The 23,541-nt window shown below is 40.9% G+C and overlaps 1 protein-coding gene across 1 annotated transcript; it reads right to left on the reverse strand.

The window, feature by feature from the left end:
* Positions 1-2,894: 2,894 nt before the first annotated feature.
* On the reverse strand, positions 2,895-22,688 carry map1lc3a (microtubule-associated protein 1 light chain 3 alpha). The gene is made up of 4 exons (XM_046319002.1): positions 22,406-22,688; positions 16,520-16,575; positions 15,705-15,811; positions 2,895-4,228 (listed from the first exon to the last, which is right to left on the reverse strand). The coding sequence occupies exons 1-4, from the start codon at positions 22,443-22,445 to the stop codon at positions 4,066-4,068; spliced, it is 366 nt and encodes a 121-aa protein (XP_046174958.1). The 5' UTR covers positions 22,446-22,688; the 3' UTR covers positions 2,895-4,065.
* Between the last annotated feature and the right edge of the window lie 853 nt (positions 22,689-23,541).

Below are 23,541 nucleotides of genomic sequence, written 5' to 3' on the forward strand. Positions count from 1 at the left end.
TTATAACAATTTTATAGACAAATTATACTATTTACAGTCGCGGCAGAGAGTTGGGGGGCGCAAAATGTTTACTTCTTCCTAGGGGGAGGCGTAACAGAAAATAATTGAGAAGCACTGCCTTAAGACAATGACCCTAAACATACTGCTAGAGCAACGAAGGGGGGGAATCCTTGACTGGCCGAGTCAATCACCGGATCTGAATCCAATTGAACATGCATTTTAAATGCTGAAGAGGAGATTAGTCCCCAAAACAAGCAGGAACTGAAGATGGCTGCAGTACAGGCCTGGCAGAGCATCACCAGGGAAGATACCCAGCGTCTGGTGATGTCGATACATCGCAGACTTCAAGCAGTCATTGCATGCAAGGGATATGCGACCAAACAATAACAATGATTACTTTATTCTACATTATATTAAACTGTCCAAATGTTTTTTGATGCCCGAAAATTGGGGTGTAGGGGGGAGAGACTATGTACAAAAGCTTCTATAATTTCAGTTCATCCGATATGTATGAAAATACCCTCAAATTAAAGCTGACAGTCTGCACTTCACCCTCATTGTATCCTTTCAAACTCAAAGTGCTATGGTAAAGAGCCAAAATAACAAAAAAAATGGTCACTGTCCAATGAATTATGGTGCTCACTGTGTATATATGCACACACATACAGTTGAAGTTGGAAGTTTACATACACTTAGGTTGGAGTCATTAACTCGTTTTTCAACCACTCCACAAATACCTTGATTAACAATCTATAGTTTTGGCAAGTTGGTTATCTACTTTCTTATCTAAGTCATTTTTCCAACAATTGTTTACAGATCATTTCACTTATAATTCAATGTATCACAATTCCAGTGGGTCAGAAGTTTACATACACAAAGTTAACTGTGCCTTTAAACAGCTTGGAAAATTCCAGAATATGTCATGGCTTTTTAGAAGCTTTTGATAGGCTAATTGAAATAATTTGAGTCAATTGGAGGTGTACCTGTGGATGTATTTAAAGGCCTACCTTCAAACCCAGTGCCTCTTTGCTTGATATCATTGGAAAATCAAAAGGAAAAAAATGGAGTACTATTGATTTTTTTTACTGAGTAAAAAACATTGTTGACCACAAGTCGGGTTCATCCTTGGGAACAATTTCCAAACACGTGAAGTTATCACGTTCATCTGTAAAAACAATAGTACGCAATGATAAACAGCATGGGACCACACAACTGTGCTCTATATCCACAGTAAAGCGAGTCCTATAGCGACATAACCTGAAAGGCCGCTCACATGGAAGAATTCACTGCTCCAAAACCGCCATAAAAATGCCAGACTACGGTTTGCAACTACACATAGGGACAAAGATCATACTTTTTGGAGAAATGTCCTCTTGATCTGATGAAACAAAAATATATAATGACCATCATGTTTGGAGGAAAAAGGGGGAGGCTTGCAAGCCGAAGAACGCCCATCCCAACCGTGAAGCAGCATCATGTTGCGGGGGTGCTTTGCTGCAGGAGGGACTGGTACACTTCACAAAATAGATGGCATCTTGAGGGAGGACAATTATGTGGATATATTGAAGCAACATCTCAAGACATCAGTCAGAAGTTAAAGCTTTGTTGCAAATGGGTCTTCCAAATGGACAATGATCCAAAGTTGTAGCAAAATGGCAACAAAGTCAAGGTATTGGAGTGGCCGTCGCAAAGCCCTGACCTTAATCCTATAGAAAATATAAAAAAAGTGTGCAGCATAAGCTCTTTTCACAATTTCAAAACAGCTGGGTTAGCCATATTTATGAATCTGAAGTATTAGCACTGGACAAGCTTACCACAGTGGGCTTCCCCGGAGCTAACAGTGGATTTCAACTTTATGGTCACAAGATTAGGCTGGTAACATGGTTATCTGTAGAAGTATGATGACGCTATGAAATAATTACCTGAACACTTAAGCACCTTCCTAATATTGAGTTGCACCCCCTTTTCCACCCAGAACAGCCTCAATTCGTCATGGTATGGACTCTACATAGGTATAGCTAGCAGCCCATGTTGACGCCAATGCTTCCACAGTTGTGTCAAGTTGGCTGGATGTCCTTCGGGTGGTGGACAATTCTTGATAAACACAGGAAACTGTTGAGTGTGAAAAACCCAGCAGCGGTGCAGTTCTTGACACAAACCAGCATGTCTGGCACTTACTACCATACCCTGTTCAAAGGCTCTATTGTCTTGCCCATTCACCCTCTGAATGGCACACATACACGATCCATTCCTCAATTGTCTCGAGGCTTGAAAATAATTATTTAACCCTTCATTTACACTGATTGAAGTGGAATTAACAAGTGACATCAATATGGGATCATGGCTTTTACCTGGTCAGTCTCATGGAAAGAGCAGGTGTTCCTAATGGTTTGTGCACACATTGTATGTACCTTGCTACGTATACATGTAGCACAATCCTTAACACCAAGCAATTGGTGAGTATACACATATGGGATTTAAAGAGTATTACACTTAAAATAAGACACTCACTGTACAGCAAAGAGATACACCAATATATTCTTGGCAATAAAAGTGAATGTCCATATAAAATAAAGTATATCCATCAGAATGTATTTTCCACAAGTATAAACACAAAATAAACTATTATTTTGACTGACTGCTCACACCATACAATACACCCGTGGTGATGGTGCTGCTTTTATGCAAATGTATATATCTGCCCAGATTATCAGTAATATGAAGGCTGTTATTGCTTGCCCCTAATTTGTACTCAACATTGACACTGGTTAACCACTACTAGAACAATGAATTTAAATTTCAAATTGCTTTATTAGCGAATGCTTAAAATGAATTTGAAGCAATGCTATACTCCTTGAATTAGTTACAATTGAGGAATTTAAATAAACACAACATCAGTATTTTATGGTTTATACACACACACACAATTGTTAACATACATTTTCAGTTTTTGGTTTGGAAACAGTTCTAAAAAATAAATGTTTTAATACACTTACAATTATTGTATCTATTGCCAAAATCAATACACAAAAACTATAAAAAACATGCAAGGTATGTAGTAGTGCATCACAAACCCATAGTTTCAAAAGTCATTTTACCAAAGGCATACGTACAGAACAGTGTTGTAAAGGAGAGAATATCAGATACAAAAGAATCAAATGTGTTAGTCATTTATTTCTTTTCAATACTGAGTCTTATTATAATAGTATAAATGTATATGTGCAAAGAAGCGTATTTATTTCTACATTATACATCTGTTTCCACTACTCAATTCTAAGTACTAGCTTATATCACAACACACATACCCACCACTACCTGTTATGACTGTACGGCTGGTCATCTTGCTCATGAAACCAGTCAACTGCTAAAAGGTGACAGACAAACAAATTTGATTAATCTGATTGATTATTAAACAGTACTTAAATGGAGGGAGAGGGGAGAACAACCTAAAATACCCAATGCGCTAGCAGATTTAGGTACAGGGATATTGATGGCCTAGCCTATGGTAGAGCACTTGCATGTCTTGTTGTGTAGTTAATTCACTTGTACTTTTGGCAGACTTGTGCCAGAAAGGTAAGCTGTGTCAATATTGGGGAAACTCAAGACAATATTAATAACCATTGGTTTAGGCAATAGCACCTATGACCACGTAAGTAAAAAGGTGTTACAACACCTAAAAAAAAACACTAAGTGTTCTACTCTATCTGAAAAACCAGGTCCCAGTTGGAGATAAAATAATGAACTATAAAATCAAAACCAATGGGCCAAAAACACTAGCCTATGACTAAAGGGAAAAAAGACTAATAGAAATGTACTTCCAACGAATAACGGGGGGCAAAAGAGGGAGGGGGATGTTGCACATAGCGTTCCTGTTTACCTACTAGTGTCATGAAAAGAAAGACATGGTGGTGTCTGTTTAATTCTCCTTAAGGGAACTCAATCATCCGGGGGGGGGGGGGGCAAAATAGAAACACATAGCTGGGTTTGACCTAACGCTACCTCGCCTCTCTCTGTACCCCTGTGCCTCCTATCTCACCGATATCTTTGACCAGACTTCCCTCACTCCTAGTATCCAAAAGTCTCCTGAGAGGCGTAAACCATGTAGAGAAACCCGTCCTCGTCGTGCTCCTGCTCGTAGATCTCGGAGATGGGCGTGGAGACGCTCACCATGCTGTGCTGGTTGACCAGGAGGAAGAAGGCCTGCGTGGGGTTGAGCTGCAGCCGGCGCCTGGAAGGGAATGGGTATACAGGGGGGTCAGGGCTGGTCACTACAATCATTAGGGCACACTGTGGTAAAATGAAAACAAGCAGTTATTTGGCGAGTCCAGGTAGTCCTTCCCTGCTTCAGTCCATTTGGTGCCTAAGAATATGACCCATCTTTTTTAGCTTGAACCACCTAGAGGTGTTGCATGGTTTGTGTATTCAGAGTACGGGCAAGCATTTCATGCAAGCAAGTTTAAAATCCACACACAGCATTACTATAATTGGCATCAGATTGAATGTCTACCTTCAAGGGGCAGGTCATAGAACGGGCATCACTTTGAGGATTCAACAATTAGCAATGGGTGCACAGAATTAAATAATGGTACTTGCTTGGTGACACTGTTAGCCGTGATTGTTAGTTTGTGTAAGACTGAACAAAGGAGGTGGGACCAAGTCACTATTATCCGAGACACAAGAAAGTCAAGTCACAAGGTTCGAGTCTCAAGTAGAACAGGTTGAGTCTTGAGTCAAGTCCAAGTCGTGAAAAAAAGAATCTATACATACAATGACTTGTTCAACTACAAATCTTTCTATTGAGGCTCCCAGACAGACCTTTTCATTATTTTGTCTACAACACATTTTGATTATGTAAATTGTAAAATAAGGACCTTGTAGCAATTGTAACAGGCATGAAATCAGCACAAAGCAAGGCAAGTTGATGTGCTCAGAGTGTAGATTTATTTACAGGTCTTGGTGACCCAATGGTGAAAGTGCCACATACAAAATATACAATCATGGTCAAAAGTTGAGAATGACAAATATTAATTTCCACAAAGTTTGCTGCTTCAGTGTCTTTAGATATGTCATAAATTACTATGACACTTATGAAATGTTTGTAATTCTACTTCAGTATTCCAAAGGCTTTTATTGAAAATTACATGAAGTTGATGCAAAGAGTCAATATTTGCAGTGTTGACCATTCTTTTTCAAGACCTCTGCAATCTGCCCTGGCATGCTGTCAATTAACTTCTGGGCCACATCCTGACTGACGGAAGCCCATTCTTGCATAATCAATGCTTGGAGTGTGTCAGAATTTGTGAGTTGTTTGTTTGTCCACCCGCCTCTTGAGGATTGACCACAAGTTCTCAATGGGATTAAAGTCTGGGGAGTTTCCTGGCCATGGACCCAAAATATTGATGTTTTGTTCCCCGAGCCACTTCGTTATCACTTTTGCCTTATGGCAAGGTGCTCCATCATGCTGGAAAAGGCATTGTTCGTCACCAAACTGTTCCTGGATGGTTGGGAGAAGTTGCTCTCAGAGGATGTGTTGGTACTATTCTTTATTCATGGCTGTGTTCTTAGGCAAAACTGAGTGAGCCGACTCCCTTGGCTGAGAAGCAACCCCACACATGAATGGTCTCACGATGCTTTACTGTTGGCATGACACAGGACTGACGGTAGCCCTCACCTTGTCTTCTCCGGACAAGCTTTTTCCCGGACCACCCCAAACAATTGGAAAGGGGATTCATCAGAGAAAATGACTTTACCAACGTCCTCAGCAGTCCAATCCCTGTACCTTTTGCAGAATATCAGTCTGTCCCTGATGTTTTTCCTTCCCTTCTTGACACCAAGCCATCCTCAAACTCTTCGCCTCACTGTGCATGCAGATGCACTCACACCTGCCTGCTGCCATTCCTGAGTAAGATCTGTACTGGTGGTGCCCCGATCCTGCAGCGGAATCAACTTTAGGAGACGGTCCTGGCACTTGCTGGACTTTCTTGAGCGCCATGAAGCCTTCTTCACAACAATTGAACTGCTCTCCTTGAAGTTGTTGATCCGGCACGCCGTTCCTTCTAGGTAACCATGGTTGACAGAGGAAAAACATTGATTCCAAGCACCACCCTCCCTTTGAAGCTTTCAGTCTGTTATTTGAACTCAATCAGCATGACAGAGTAATCTCCAGCCTTGTCCTCGTCAATACTCACACCTGTGTTAACGAGAGAATCACTGACATGTCAGCCGGTCCTTTTGTGGCAGGGCTGAAATGCAGTGGAAATGTCTTTTGTGGATTCAGTTCATTTGCATGGCAAAGAGGGACTTTGCAATTAATTCCAATACATCTGGGCACTCCATAACATTCTGGAGTATATACAAATTGCCATCATACAAACTGAGGCAGCAGACTTTGAAAATTAATATTTGTGTCATTCTCAAAACTTTTGGCCACGACTATACACAGGCAATCACCTAAAAATAAATAGACTATCAGGCTTAAAAGTGATAGTTCAACCAAATTACAAAATAATTCCTTACAGTGTAAGGAAACTATGGACAAGGTATGACAGCAATCTATGCTTTGGTTTAGCTTCCCTGGGACTGTTTACACATGCTAATGTTTTAGCATTTGTGGCACAGATCCCATTCAAGTCATGGGACTGATATTTTTCACACATCATGTTCAAATCATCTATAAGTGACAGATTCCCAATCAATTTGAGATCCTTTAATGATTTGTACATGATGAGCAAAAAATGCAAATATCGGTCCCATTACTTGAATGGGATTTGTGCCACAAATGCTAAAACATTAGCATGCAGAAACAATGACATGGAAATTAAACCAAAGCATGAATTGCTGTCATACATTGTCCATAGACTGGAAACCAATGTGTCCTTTTTAATCTGGGTGAACTATCCCTGTAACCTGTCCTATCCTGCTGCCAGGAAGATTTCCAACATGTGTCCCATACCGGAAGTGTCAAACCTATGTACTACAACTGACTGGAGGCCCATCTCTCTTCATGCCTTGGAAAAATCTAGTAGAGCTTCATTATAAAAAAATGAATGCCAAGTTTTACCTGAGTGTACGAATTAGTATGCCTGCCTCCCAACGTCCAGCACTACTACCGCCACACTCCTGGCTGACAGCTAGACTCCAAAAAACAAACATTGGTGAGGGTGTTACTTGCTGATATGTCCAAAGCCTTTGATCGAGTAGATCACGTAAAGCTCCTGCAACATCGGTCTGACATTGAACTGTGTCAAAGGTTACTAGCCGGGTCCCATAGCTACACCACCAGAAGGCTGCAGCGGGTGATGGCAAGTGGCACATTTAGCCCTTGGTCAGAGGTCACCTCTGGTGTGCCACAAGGTGGCATGGTTTCACCATTAATGTTTTGTCTTGGCCATTCACCCTCTGAATGGCACACATACACAATCCATGTCTCGATTGTCTGAAGGCTTAAATCCTTCTTTAACCCGTCTCCTCCTCTTCATCTACACTGATTGAAGTGGATTTAACAATTGACATCCGTAAGGGATCATAGTTTTCACCTGGATTCACCTGGTCAGTCTGTCAAGGAAAGAGCACTCAGTGCAGACCATGCATAGGATATATGCATGGCCCAATACATTAAAATAATTTAAACAAATAATTTTGCAATTATGTTAGTGGCAAATATGTTAGTGGAAATTATATTTTGAATGGTTTCAGCATAATTTTATTTGAAATGTATATTTTGGAGTAGAATGTCATTTTAAAAAAAGGTCACTGGAACAGAGCACCATCCTAAAACGAGGAAACACTTGTCTAGTTATTAATATATATATATATAGCCAATATTCCCTTCCCTCTGCATTCGATAGGATATGAATATTGTTTTATGCATGGCTTTCTCCTGATCAAATAACGAATGTGACAGAGTTCAATCTCAAAATGTTATTTGATTAGGTCGACCGATTTATGATTTATCAACGCAAATAACGATTATTGGAGGACTAAAAAAAAGCCGATAGTGATTAAATCGGCCCGAGAGATAGATATATATTTGCAAATATGACAATTACAACAATACTGAATTAACACTTATTTTAACTTAATGTAATACAAATAAATACAAATCCATTTAGTCTCAGAATGAAACATGTTCAATTTGATTTAAATAATGCAAAAACTGTGTTGGAGAAGTAAAAGTGCAATTATGTGCCATGTAAAAAAGCTAATGTTTAAGTTCCTTACTTAGAACATATGAAAACTGGTGGTTCCTTTTTTAACATGAATCTTCAATATTCACAGTTAAGAAGTTTTAGGTTGTAGTTATTATAGGACTATTTCTCTCTATACCATTTGTATTTCATATACATTTGACTAGTGGATGTTCTTATAGGCACTATAGTATTGCCAGCCTAATCTTGGGAGTTAATAGGCTTGAAGACAAAATTGCTGTGCTTCAAGCATTGCGAAGAGCTGCTGGCAAGAGCAGGAAAGTGCTGTTTGAATGAATACGAGCCTGCTGTTGCCTACCACCGCTCAGACTGCTCTATCAAATCATAGACAATTACAATAAACACGAGTCTTTGGTCATTAATATGGTCAAATCCGGAAACTATCATATAAATAAATAAAAGTTTATTCTTTCAGTGAAATATGGAACCATTCTGTATTTTATCGAACGGGTAGCATCCATAAGTCTAAATATTGCTGTTGCATTGCACAACCTTCAATGTTATGTCATAATTCTGGCAAATTAATTACGGTCTTTCTTAGGAAAAAAATGGTTCACACAGTTCGCAACGAGCCAGGTGGCCCAAACTGCTGCATATACCCCGACTCTGCTTGCACAGAACGAAAGAGAAGTGACAATTTCCCTAGTTAATATTGCCTACTAACATTAATTTATTTTAACTAAATATGCAGGTTTTTCTTTTTTTAAATACACTTGTGTTGATTTTAAGAAAGGCATTGATGTTTATGGTTAGGTATATTGGTGCAACGACTGTTTTTTTCGCCAATGCGCTTGTTAAATCATCACGTGTTTGGCGAAGTCGGATGTGATTCGATGATAAATTAACAGTCACCACATTGATTATTTGCAACGCAGGACAAGCTAGTAATATCATCAACCGTGTGTAGTTAACTAGTGATTATGTTAAGATGTTTCTTTATAAGATAAGGTGGTCAGCCTGCCATGCAGTCTTCTCGTGGAGTGCAATGTAATCGGCCATGGAGCCTCCCGGGTGGCGTAGTGGTTAAGGGCCAGAGACTCTGGGTTTGCGCCCAGGCTTTGTCGCAACCGGGAGGTCCGTGGGGCGACGCATAATTGGCCTAGCGTCGTCCGGGTTAGGCCGGTAGGGATATCCTTGTCTCATCGCGCACCAACGACTCCTGTGGCGGGCCGGGCGCAGTGCACAATAACCAAGGTCGCCAGGTGCACGGTGCTTCCTCCAACACATTGGTGCGGCCGTCTTCCGGGTTGGATGCCCGCTGTGTTAAGAAGCAGTGCGGCTTGGTTGGGTATCGGAGGACGCATGACTTTCGACCTTAGTACGGGAGTTGTAGCAATGAGACAAGATAGTAGCTACTAACAATTGGATAACACGAAATCGGGGAGAAAAAATAAAATAAAAATGTAATCGGGTTCCAAAAATGCCAATCACTGATTGTTATGAAAACGTGAAATTGCCCCTAATTAAAATCGGTCGACCTCTAATTTGAATAGCCTAAAAATGTAATAAATGAGGACTAATAATGAAAGAACAAACAATACCAATAGCCTATAGAAATATCAAATGACAAGTTTCAACTTCTAAAGAAAGAAATGAGCCATGCAGGTCAGGAAAACCACTCCATGTGAGGTTGAAAACCAAATGGCGAATAGAGTACCACAGTATAAGTCATATTACCAATAAAAGTTAGCGGTCAAACAAGGAACTGGTTTCAATCATTTTTCCACCATTCAAGGTGTCTGGTTACTTCTAGAACATGCCATTTACGTCAAAAACAAAGATTTAGTTGTAAAAAAAGGATACTTTTCCTTAAATTCTCTGACTCCAGTGTTCCATAGACCTACATGTGCATTTGCGGGGCTCAACAAGAGAAACTAAGCCACACATCCTGCAATTCTCTCCCCAAATTCCCTTTCTCTCTCACTCAACTGCAATCTGACCTCTACACATGTGTAGAGGTTGTGCTGCTATTTTTATTACATTTACATTTTTACATTTACATTAACTTGACCAAAGCTTTTGATATGGTAGACCATTCCATTCTTGTGGGCTGGCTAAGTAGTATTGGTGTCAGAGGTCATTGGCCTGGTTTGCTAACTACCTCTCTCAAAGAGTGCAGTGTATAAAGTCAGAACATCTGCCGTCTCAGCCACTGCCTGTCACCAAAGGCTCTATCCTAGGCCCCACGTTCTTCTCGATAACATAGCTCAGGCAGTAGGAAGCTCGCTCTCATCCATTTATATGCAGATGATAGCCTTCTACTCAGCTGGCCACTCCCCAGATTTTGTGTTAAACACTCTACAACAAAGCTTTCTTAGTGTCCAACAAGCTTTCTCTACCCTTTACCTTTGTTTTGCAGGTGTTCAGAACAAGGTTATGTAGTTTGGTAAGAAGAATGCCCCTCTCCCCACAGGTGTGATTTACTACCACTGAGGGTTTAGAGCTTGAGGTAATCAACTCATACAAGTACTTGGGAGTATGGATAGATGGTACACTGTACTTCTCTCAGCACATATCAAAGCCGCAGGCTAAAGTTAAATCTAGACTTGGTTTCCTCTATCGTAATGCTCCTCTTTCACCCCAGCTGTCAAATTAACCCCGATTCAGATGACCATCCTACCCTTGCTAGATTACGGAGGCATAATTTATAGATCGACAGGTAAGGGTGCTCTCGAGTGGCTAGATGTTCCTTAACATTCAGCCATCAGGTTTGCCACCAATGCTCCTTATAGGACAGATCAGGATACTATACTCCTTTAAACTGGTCATCTCTGTATAGCCTTCGCAAGACCCACTAGTTGATGCTTATTTATAAAATCCTTAGGCCTCACTCCCCCCGAGATATCTACTGCAGCCGTCATCCTCCACATACAATACCCGTTCTGCCAGTCACATTCTGTTAAAGGTCCCTAAAGCACACACATCCCTGGGTCGCTCGTCTTTTTAGTTTGCTGCAGCTAGCGACTGGAACGAGCTGCAACAAACACTCAAACTGGGCAGTTCTCAATCTCTTTATTCACTTACTGACAGTTGTGGCTGCTTCGTGTGATATATTTCCGTCTATACCTTCTTGTCCTTTGTGCTGTTGGCTGTGCCCAATAATGTTTGCGCCATGTTTTGTGCTGCTACCATGTTGTTATGTTGCTGCCTTGCTACGTTGTTGTCTTTAGTTCTCTCTTTATGTAGTGTTGTCTCTCCTGTCGTAATGTGTGTTTTGTCCAATATTTATTTATTCATTCATTTCAGCCCCCGTCAACACAGGAGGCCTTTTGGTAGGCCGTCATTGTAAATAAGAATGTTATTAACTGACTTGCCTGGTTAAATAAAAAAATAAAATAAGGGCTCTGGAAATGAGAATATCTTGTTTGCTAAATTAACAAAAGGCCATGCCATTGCACAGCCATAGGCTTCGACAAGCAAGCTCCACTGCTGAGGTTACTTGAAGATTGTGTGCCACAATATAATATTACGGTTTCAATAAATCAATCTTAAAATGGCACTTGTTTTTTTATTGACTGAAATCCCTTTCATGAAAATGGAGTTCTTACAGACAGTGCGTTATGTGGCTTGCTATATAAAGCAGGCAGACAGGCATCCAGTTACTGTTCTATTGAACATTTGAAATGGGCAAAATGAGTGACATTGAGCTTGTTATGATCGTCGGTGCCAGGCATGCCGGTTCCAGGATCTCAGAAACTGGTCCCAATCCTGGGCTTTTCACGCACAACCATAGTCTAAGGTTCACCTTGGTGCGACAAAAAACAACATTGTCAGCAGTAGGGCTGTGGGCAGCTCATTGATGAAAGGTTGAAGAAGAATGGCAAGAATCGTGCAAGCGGGCCACAAACAGACAGCAAAAAGTTGTCTAAGTCAGTACAAGTGGTTTCCTCGAACGGCATCTCGGAACGCACAACTCGTCAATCCTTGTCACGGATGGGCTATTGCAACAGACGACCACACCGGGTTCACGTCCTATCAGCTAAAAATGTGAATGTTTTCCTGGCACACGTTAGGTCTCTTGATATCAATTGGAACACCACAGCATATCTGAACATTGTTGCTAACCAAATCCAATAGAGCATCTTTGGGATGAGATGGAATGTGCTATTCGCAGCATGAATGTACCGCCATCCAATCTGCAGTGATGACAGTGTCAGCACGGACCAATATCGCTGTGGAACGTTTCCAACACCTTGTAGAATCCATGCTCTGAAGAATTCAGGCTGTTCTGGGTGCAAAGGGGGGTCTGATCCGGTACTAGATAGGTGTACCTAATAAATTGTTCAGTGAGTGTACAATGCATTCGGAAAGTTATAAAGACGCCTCAACTTTTTCCACATTTAGTTATGTTACAGCCTTATTCTGAAATTGCTAAGTTTTACCTCTTTATTTTACCTTTATTTAACTAGGCAAGTCAAATTTACAATGACTGCCTACCCTGGCCAAACCCTAACAACGGTGGACCTATTGTGCGCTGCCCTATGGGACTCCCAATTATAGCCGGTTGTGATACAGCCTGGAATCAAATCAGGGTCTGTAGTGATGTCTAGCACTGAGATGCAGTGCCTTAGGCCACTCGGGAGCCCCAGATCTACACACAAATAGTACCCGCAAAACACCAGAAGGCCAGCATCCCGGAGTTGCCTCTTCAATGTTGACATTGAGACTGGTGTTTTGTGGATACCACTTAATGAAGCTGCCAGTTGAAGACTGTTTCTCAAACTAGACACACTAATGTGCTTGTCCTCTTGCTCAGTTGTGCACCAGGGCCTCCCACTCCATTCTATTATGGTTAGAACCAGTTTGCACTGTTCAGTGAAGGGACTAGTACACAGCGTTGTACGAGATCTTCAGTTTCTTGGCCATCTCTCACATGGAATAGCCTTCATTTCTCAGAACAAGAATAGACTGACGAGTTTCAGAAGAAAGTTCTTTCTAGCCATTTTGAGCCTGTAATCGAACCCACAAATGCTGACGCTCCAGATACTCAAGTCTAAAGGCCAGTTTTTTTGCTTCTTTAAAAGCAGCACAATAGTTTTCAGCTGTGCCAACATAATTGCAAAAGGGTTTTCTAATGATCAAGTAGCCTAACACAACGTGCCATTGGAACACAGGAGTGATGGATGCTGATAATAGGCCTCTGTACACCTATGTAGATATTCTAATTTTTATTTTATTTTTATCAGCCGTTTCCAGTTACAATAGTAATTTACAACATTAACTTCTTTGGGGTAGGGGGCAGTATTGTGAATTTTGGATGAAAAGCGTGCCCAAATTAAGCTGCCTGTTACTCAGCCATAAAAGCTAGAATATGCATATAATTAGTATGCACACATGACTGTAAGTCGCTTTGGATAAAAGCGTCTGCTAAATGGCATATATTATTATTATTATTATTATTATTATTATTATTATTATTATTATTAGTAGATTTGGATAGAAAACAGTTTCTACAACTGTTTGAATGATGAGTATAATAGAACTCATATGGCAGGCAAACACCTGAGAAAAAAATCCAACCAAGAAGTGGGAAATCTGAGTTTTGTAGTTTTTCAACTCAGCCCCTATCGAATAAACAGTGGGATATTGGTAATGTTGTATTTCCTACAGCTTCTACTAGATGTCAACAGTATTTAGAAACTGGTTTGAGGGTTCTACTAAGGAGGGGCTCAAAAGAGCTCTTTGAGTGAGTGGTCTGGCAGAGTGCCAGAGCCTCGCTCGTGTGAGCGGTAGCTACGTTCCACTTCATTTCTGAAGACAAAGGAATTGTCCGGTTGGAATATTATTGAAGATTTGTTAAACATCATAAAGATTGATTCTAAACATCGTTTGACATGTTGCTACGAACTGTAACGGAACTTCTTTTTACTTTGTCTGCTCCTAGTGAAAGCCCGTCATGAATGTGGATAACTGGACTGAACACGCAAACAAAAGGAGTTATTGACATGAATTGTGGACGTTATCGAACAAAAAAAAACATTTGTGGAACTGGGACTCCTGGGAGTTCATTCTGATGAAGATCATCAAAAGGTAAGTGAATATTTATAACGCTATTCTGACATCTGACTCCATCGTGGTGGATATCTGTTTGGCTTGATTTGGGCTCTGAGCGCCGTACTCAGATTATTGCTTTTTCTGTCAAGTTGAAAAAAAAAATCTGACACAGCGGTTGCATTAAGGAGAAGTGTTATCTATAATTCCGTACATAATACTTGTATTTTCATCAACATTTTATGAGCATTTCTGTAAATTGATGTGGGTCTCTGCAAAAATCACTGGATGTTTTGGAACTACTGAACGTAACGCACCAATTAAACTCAGATTTTTGGATATATGAACTTTACCGAACAAAACATACATGTATTGTGTAACATCAAGTCCTATGAGTGTCATCTGATCAAAGGTTCGTGATTCATTTTATCTATATTTCTGCTTTTTGGCTGAATGCTTTCTGTGACTAGTTGCTGACCTAACATAATATGTTCTGCTTTCGCCGAAAAGCGTTTTTGAAATCGGACACTGTGGTTGGATGCTAGCGTCCCACGTACCCTATAGAGGTTAACAATGTCTACACTATTTCTGATCAATTTGATATTTTAAATTGACAAAAAAGTGCTTTCTTTCAAAACCAAGGACATTTTTAAGTGACCCCAAACTTTTGAACGGTAGTGTATATATATTTTTCCATTCAAGTACTCCAGTTCAATATAATTTGTCAGAACCTAAGAAAAATATATATGTTCTGTTCATAAAGATGCACACTCACTGTAAAGAAACAGTGTAGATGTGAGGAAATTGAAAAACAATTCTGAGAAAAAAAAGAAAAAAAATTGTACTGTGCGCAGATAACCGTGCTCAATGGTACATTATGGGAGGCAACCAGTCTGTCTAGATAAACTACTAAACAACTCAACATGGAAACTATAACATAACTAATTTGTTACTATTGACACTACACAACATGGCATAGGTTTAGTTAAGTAGTTTCCTGCAATAGTCTGACACACAGACCAGTGGTGAAACAGTTAAGGTCTTACTCCCCTCCCCCACAAGTCATTGACATGGCTGTAATATGAAGAGACAAGCACACAAAACAGGAAGAGAGTCTCTCCCAATGATAACAGGGTGTATTTTGGTGCTAGAGTGTTTAAGTGTTTCCAGCAGAAGTCCCCCGAGGAAGTTGGGGTCAGTGTGTGCACCAATTATTGGCACACTGTGGCTCGGCCCTCTCTCTGGGTGACACACTCCAGACAAGTAAACAATCTGGTCAACATGATCTGGGGATACAGGCACGTACACAGTTCATTTTCAGACTTTGAGAGAATGTGTTGACTGAAGGGAGAGAAAGGCACAGTGTGTAAGGTGTTGAAATGATCTCACCATAAATGGACATTCAGGTTCAAAGTGTGGGGTATAGTGTCCATGACTCTGTTACCCATGGACTACCACCATGTTATCAAATCCAAACCTTATTAAGTCATGACTCAATGGTCTTACCTGATTATCTTCACTAACTCGCTCATGTTGACATGGTCAGGAACAAGAAACTTTGTCTTGTCCAACACAGGCAGCTGCTTCTCTCCCTTATAACGCTCAATGATTACCTGTAGGGGAGCACCATGCAATGATAAACAGTTATAAGATGTAATTCCACCACCATAACACCAATTAATACTGAATATATTACATCAAATATATTAAGGCCCTAAATAAGATATGTTGGATGAATATTTCATATACTAATCGAAAAAGATAGCCAGGAAGCACACTGAATGCTATAGCCTTCCACTTCTTCACAATTCTCAACTCAGACAACTGCAGTTGGCATGTCTGAGTATCATGTGAACTACATCCTTCTGTAGCTCAGTTGGTAGAGCATGGCGCTTGTAACGCCAGGGTAGTGCGTTCGATCCCCGGGACCACCCATACGTAGAATGTATGCACACATGACTAAGTCGCTTTGGATAAAAGCGTCTGCTAAATGGCATATATTATTATTATTATTATTATATTACATCAAGAAAGGCTCTTACTGTAATCAATTTACTGATATATAAAGAGAGCTTTCAGGAACAATAGCCAGACAACCGAATTCTACGCAGACAAGTGTAATGTAGCTCCTCATTTTGTGTGGTGAGCAGGGAAAATAAATGTAATCAGAGCCACAATTATTGGCACCCTTGATAAAAGATGACTGCTCATACAATATACCTCAGTATTTATTTTAGTATTTTTTGCTCATCAAGGGTGCCAATAATTTTGGATGCGACTGTGTATTCTGTTCTATAGAGGGCAGTGTCAGCGTAACTTACTGGGATTTTGTTGGGGTGCTGGTCACGGATTTGATGCACTTCTTTGCAACGATCAGCTGCAGATAAGAATTTGTATGTATTTACACACGGAGGTCAAGGTCTCTTTCTCAAGGGAGCACAGTATTTTGCAATTTTACAATACATTAATATAAAATACAAAATTACAGACACTCCGACACAAATTCCACAGGAAGGTGGTCTATGATCAACATTTTGAACCACCCAAGAGCCATGGGGTGCATAGCAACTAAAGGCTGTTTTTCCTAGGTCTGTAGCAACAGACGGAACTTCCAGGGTTAAACATCCCTGTGATCGGGTATGGTAACTTGAACTTCTATGGGTAAGTGAAGAGGTCAGGTAATGTGAGTTTTTCCCATAGTGTTTTATAAATGAATCAAATGCAATGTTTTAACCTAGGCAACATCAAATGAGGGCCAACTTACTTTCCAATACAGCAAGCAGCAATGAGTTTAAAACCTGTCAACCGTGATAAAACTAAGTGCACTATGGAAAACTGCATTTCATTTAACGGCCTCAAAGAAGTGGCAGCAGTATTCATCTAAATGATGTTACCATAGTCTAGGACAGGAAGAAATGTTGACTGATAAGAGACAATCAATGAAAAGTAGCCAGTTAGCAATGCTAATAATACCCGTCTTGTGGGTAGACAAATACTTTCCCCAATAACCTTCTCAATTAAAATGTTAACTGCAAAGTTGGCCTTCCTGAAATAACTATGTCATGATCAGAGCATTGAGCGGAGCATCCCCAATTTGACTGGAGCATAGAATGCGTTTCCCAAAGGCTGGAGGGTTGGCTGCCTCGCCCGCTCCATTTAGGAGCTCAGGGAATGCACGCATTTGTAGGCTACTTGTGTGCTGCTATAGCCCCTTGCTTTAGCTACATCATGGAGTGGGCTAAATATCATGACGTGCTGCAGCAGTAGGCCTAACAGAAACATCGCTAGACCAACACAGACCCCCCCCTTGCTTGATACGCAATAAAAAGGTGTTTGAATGTCCAAATGTATTCGTTTTTTCCCCAGACCTAAATAATTTACTGTCTTCTGATTTCAGCATCGACATGGGCTCAGAAAATACATTTGTTGTTTCTCTTTGAGAAACACCGGAAAAATGATTTACGAACACAGTGTGCAATTAAAAATTACAACCTACCGTAATCTATTTTTCCCTCGCTGCTAATTGCTTAAAAACTACAAGTCCCACATTCCAAAATAGTATCAGTATAGGCTATAAGTTACCATGCAGACCTCGCTAAAAATGAAGCCCATTCAATTTTATTTTAAGCGAAAGACACGAGGAGAAAGAGGAATCCGGCGAGGGGGATAAAGTTGACATGGCGGCTAACGTTAGGGATGCTGAGGCTAACGTTGACATGGCGGCTAACGTTAGGGATGCTGAGAACAACGTTAGCGAAGCTACCGTGGACCCCCGTGGTCACTAGCCGGTGGAGGGAGAACATATAGATTCAATGTGAATTGGCTCAAAATGTTCCCATGGCTAAGGATCAAAAACAACGTCATGTTCTGCAAATATTGTAGAGGGCAGAAACAGGCGGGCAACTTGTCCTTCGAGTCAGGAAACCCACATCTGAAAAGTGATAGCGTAGCGAAACATAACATCTCGCGGCGGCATATCCAGTGCAGAGATCTGTACCTGTTGAGACAGGAGAAACCATCAGGCATGGTGTCAGCAGCCTTGAGGAGGCAAGTGCTGCTGTCTGAGGAGAAGAGGATGCAGCTGAAAATAAAGATAAACATCGCATGCTTCATTGCGAAAGAAGAACCTTTCGTCAAATTTGGGCCGCTTAGACCACAAAAATGGAGTTGACATCAATCCCACATACGACAATGATGTAAGACGTGCGGAGATGATCGGTCAAATTGCTGACTTAATGAGAGAGCCTGTCAGCGAAGCTGAAGCCGCGAAGTATCCTGTCGTTCTAATAGACGGAGACACTGATATATCCAACACCAAATGCAATATTTTCTACGTACGCTTGCTGGAGGATGGGAAGCCAGTCAATCTCCTGGTCAGACAACAGACCCTTGAGCACTCTCATGCCATTGGTAAGTTGTTCCTCTTTAGCATCAAGGGGACTCTCTGGATCCCCCATGTCCACAGAGCCCTCAAAGTGTGACAGTTGACAGTTTATTTACTGACTACCTAACAGATAAAGTGGGAAATGGGGAATGCACTTGTGTATTCTGCCATTTTCTTTCAGACATGTTTGAGGAGCTATCCTCACTTAGCCTCACCATGCAAAGGAATGACCTGATTCTCCCCCAAGCCACAGAGTTGAGGAAGACAGTGACCAGACTGGAAGCACTACAGCTTAGGGCAAAGGCAGGAGGCATGCTGGAGAAGATCCAGACCATGCTAGCTCAGCAGCAGGGTGATGAGAAGAGATTCTAGGTGTGTTAGGATGAGAGCTTGTTAAAATGTAAGAGAAATTGATTATTAAAATCAATGATCAAGACAGATTCTCAATGTGAGATTCAATGTATTCGTTGCCCAATAGAACCATTTCAGGATAAGGATGGAAATGCAGAGAAGTCTTTACTTTCTTCTTTAAATAAAAATGGGAGACAGACAAATGGCCAGACATTTCATTGTGTGTTGGTGTGTGTGTGTTATTTCTGTTCAAATGGAATAACACTAAAGGGGAATCTGAAAGGCTTTACGGACCTCACCAATCCCCAGCTAAAGCAACACATGGAGGCGGCCATCAACATCGGCGTGAATGATCTCAAAGTCAGGTTTGGTGGTTTGCTGAAGGATGAGGGTGTCCAGACCCCAGTGGAGTCTTTCAGAGTGCTAAACCCTGACACATGACCAGAAGACCAGGCCAGCCTTCTCACCTTTGGCAATGATGGTGTGGCATACCTGATGATGCATTTCAAGGAGCCTCTAGAGAGGTAAGAATTTATTTGACACTGCACTGCCATATGAGACAATGTTATGTTTGCATATTTGCAAACTCACTTGCTCAGTTTAATCCTGCAGATCAGGGTGCAACATGGCTGCAATCCAGGATGAGTGGCAGGGGCTGAAAATCCTGGTCAGCCACAATTTCAAGGACAAGTCCTACAGTGGCCTGTGGGAGACCCTATTGACAAAGGATCCCTACAGGCATGATTACAAGGTAGGCTAATCCTGGGTGGTTATGTATGGTATCCTATGGTTGATTTTGCTAAGTTAATGGTAAGAGTTTAAATGAAATTGAAAGATATCATCTTTTCCCTAGAACATACTGGAGTTGGTGCTGCCCATTTGGGGTCTCCACCAGCGAAGACCTGATGAGGATCAGCCTGGAGGGGTCTTCTGTCGAGGAGTTGGATCCCATTCCTGCCGTGGACCAGACGGCCAACATACAAAAGCAGCTGGACAACTGATATCCTTTGCGTCTAGTAGGCATGGATCAATGTGTGATTTTGGTGGTATGTGCTGTTCCACAGATGTGTCCCTTAGTACACACACACGCAGTATAAATATGTATGGAATAAATTGTTTGTTAATAATTTCTTTGTGTGCTACTACATTTTTTTCATTTAGGAGCGCAAGTACTCCTTGGGAAAAAAGTTAGCGTAGAGCCCTGCAGTAGTCAAACCCAAATTAGCCTACATCAGCAGTGCAAATGCGTGTGTAGACATTGAGGACATGTGATTGCTCTATCAATTATGTGTTCCACTGCACAGGGTAATAATTTAGAATGGCCTGACACAAATATACATATCATGCAATCTTGTATGGCACCCATGCACAATCCAGTTTGTGTTTCAAGTCCAACTGTAATAAAGCTCAGGGATGGGGCTTGGCAAATGTAACCACTTTCAGGGTGAATACCCCTGGTGTAGGCTATGAGGTTCTGTTCTAATTAATTGTACCCACCTGGTGTCCCAGGTCTAAATCAGTCCCCGATTAGAAGGAAACAGTGAAAAAATGCAGTGGAACTCAAGTATGGGTAGCTGCAGCCCAATATGGGGATGGAATATGGGAGTCGGAAGGAGTGGGTGTACGGAAAGCCAATCAGCTAATTGAGCAGATGTATTGCCACTCAAGAAAGTTGTGTGTGTCTGACTGGACAAGTCGATAAGTGCTTTCTACTGGGTATCACAGTCGTGTCACTGGCGGTAGCTAACGTGGCCATTGTTTTTCTCACACAATTTTATTTCAAATAAGATAGCAGCCTACACAATAATTTATAACCATCTAGATGTCACCTTTATACATAGCCTACATACAGACTACTATAAAATCAAATGTATTTGTCACATACACATGGTTAGCAGATGTTAATGCGAGTGTAGCAAAATGATTGTGCTTCTAGTTCCGACAATGCAGTAATATCCAACGAGTAATCTAACCTAACCTAACAATTCCAACACCACTACCTTATATACACACACACACAAGTGTAAAGGGATAAAGAATATGTACATAAAGATACTACTCAATGGGGAGGGCATGAACAGCAACACCGGGACATATTGGCCTTTGCGCCTGCCTGACAAGCACAACTGTCCGGCAAAGGCGTGGGAAGTAGCTACCTAGTAGCCAATATCAGGGTGACAGTCACAGTAAGTACAGGCATACAATAACAGTACATATCATAAATCCCCACTTTTAAATTCCTGAACAGCTCCAGAACATCAAGATTAAATGTATTTTGTTCCAGCAATACGGTTTACTTGGATCTATGGACTAGGAAACTCAAACGGAAGTTTCTGAAGTAGGGATCTTTAGCGAAGTCCAGCAAAACTTGACACAGGATACAATGATGAGCATTAGAACGTTGGATGCTGCCAACCGTTGATAAACCCCACAGAAGAAGAAGAGGCGGCAATAAAAGGCAGCACAGAGTTGTCTTTGACTGTAGTTGGCTAGAGCACTACTTCCCCACAGTTATGTTAATGGTGGCGAGGGCAGTTGTTCGGCAGGCGGGAGCGAAGGACACTGCTAGGACTCTGGCGGTACACAGCAGGTGGGATAGGTAGCTAGCTAGCTAACAATGGTAAACGGTGTATTTCACCCCCGCCTGTCGGGCATTGTTTTTCCGCAGTTCTGTTAACAGCAGTTATTCGGCAGGCTGGAGCAAAGGCCACTGTGCTAGGGGGCTGTAACCAACAGGATACTCAAGGGGAAAGGAACGCCCTGAATTGTACGCCGCCTTGATTTGTCCATTTTTGACCATTTTTAGACGCCGAAGTCAGTTCACACTTCTTCAAAAGTCTGAACTAATCGAAGATAACGGAAAAAAAAAAATCCTTAATTTTGACGTTTTTGCCGAAGAGATCTTAGTCGCACAATGTTACATTAATTTTGTTTGCAGAATTTTTCAATTAAAATAAATTGCATGAAAACGAATTGTCTCTCCTTGAATGACAAATACTTTATTTTAGATGCCCTACTGTTGACCAATCACTGACGAAGGGGCGAATACTTCGGCTCTAAACTATGGCTTGCCTCCTAAAAAAAATGTGCGGTCGAACAGCCGAAAAAACATTCACCGAAGTACAAAGACGTCACACTACATTTACGAATTCAACCATACTGTTTCGGCTGGGAAGTATGCGGATGCCTTTATTATTGACGTTAACTGATCAACTAGCCTAGCTAGCGTAAGCATGCTAACGTCAGTATCAAAGTTAAGGCCTCTCTGGCGTTGGCTGTGTTGTCAACAAATGTATTCTAATTTACTTTAGGTAACTACCATTACACTTACATTCATAATGACGAATTCGGGGTACACTGTTAAGCTGTTTTCAATAATACAATATTGCCTGTCCAGGAAATAATATGCTTAGCTAGCTAAGGTTAGTCAAAGATCTGTGGTTAGCAACTAGTAACAGCTGACGTTACTTACCGAATGACCTTCTTTGTTTGAATGGTCTATCGGATGGCATCACTGTAGATTACGTTGTGGCTTATAAATTAGATAATATACTAGTAAATATCTCAAGTTGTTTATGGAATCCTCAACAAATGCTGTCTCTTGCTTGTCTGTCAGATCAGTGCTCACTGTAGCTAGAAAAACAGCTTTGGTTTGGAATAAACTAGCCAACGTAGCAAGCGTTTCCTTTTTAGTCCTCACGAGAGATGGGGGAGGCTATCTTCTGCACTGTTCTACCGATCTAGCAAAAGTGGAGGAGGAGTTCAAATGGAGTGTCCGAGGGTTGTCAGTAGTTACCAAATCCATGGTGCATTGTGGGTAAAATGGTAACTTCACCTGATCTACAATAATGAGTAGTTGTTTATCATATTTATTTATGATGCCAGGTGATTTGTAGATCAGTCAGTCGGCAGTGGTCTCCACTGTCAGCAGGGGAGAACTACAACCCCAGTCATTGAACCGAACAAATGCAAGGGCTGACCGCTGTACTGCAGACTTTGTTTGCAAATAAAAGGATACCCCATTATAGTGAAGGGGAAAATAGCAATATTCATGGTCAATCTTCGTGTAAATAAATACACATTTCGAAGCCAATCCAGGTACCCATATATGCTTCCATTACACCTTATGTATGTCCTTGAAACGAATATTTAAAACATCGCACATAGAAGAAGTTATACGAATGATTGAATAGCTCATGGCCGTACCCCAGTCGGACTTGAGATACTCAATGAGAGGTGGCAGCACTGAGCTAGCCTGCAACGTCACTTCCCGGAGTAGGTCAAACTGCTCATGTTATGTCTTCGTAAATCAACTTTTTTTTTATAGATATATATATTTAAAAAAAAATATATATATATATATATATATTATTTTTTATATTTTTTTATTAACAACAAATCAATACATAAAGCACATGAGGGAACACAAGCATACATATATATATTACAAACAGTGGACAGTCGAGCTAGGGGGTATAATATCACTTTACATTTACACAAGGACCTTATATAGGGATATACTTACCATTCTAACCGTTTTTTTGTTAGTAGAGCATTTAATACAGTTACATTTCTTTTTGTAGGGTACGAATGTGGTTTTCTATTTGT

The sequence above is a fragment of the Oncorhynchus gorbuscha genome, linkage group LG21, assembly GCF_021184085.1.
Source record: "Oncorhynchus gorbuscha isolate QuinsamMale2020 ecotype Even-year linkage group LG21, OgorEven_v1.0, whole genome shotgun sequence".
NCBI classification, from domain to species: Eukaryota; Metazoa; Chordata; class Actinopteri; order Salmoniformes; family Salmonidae; genus Oncorhynchus; species Oncorhynchus gorbuscha.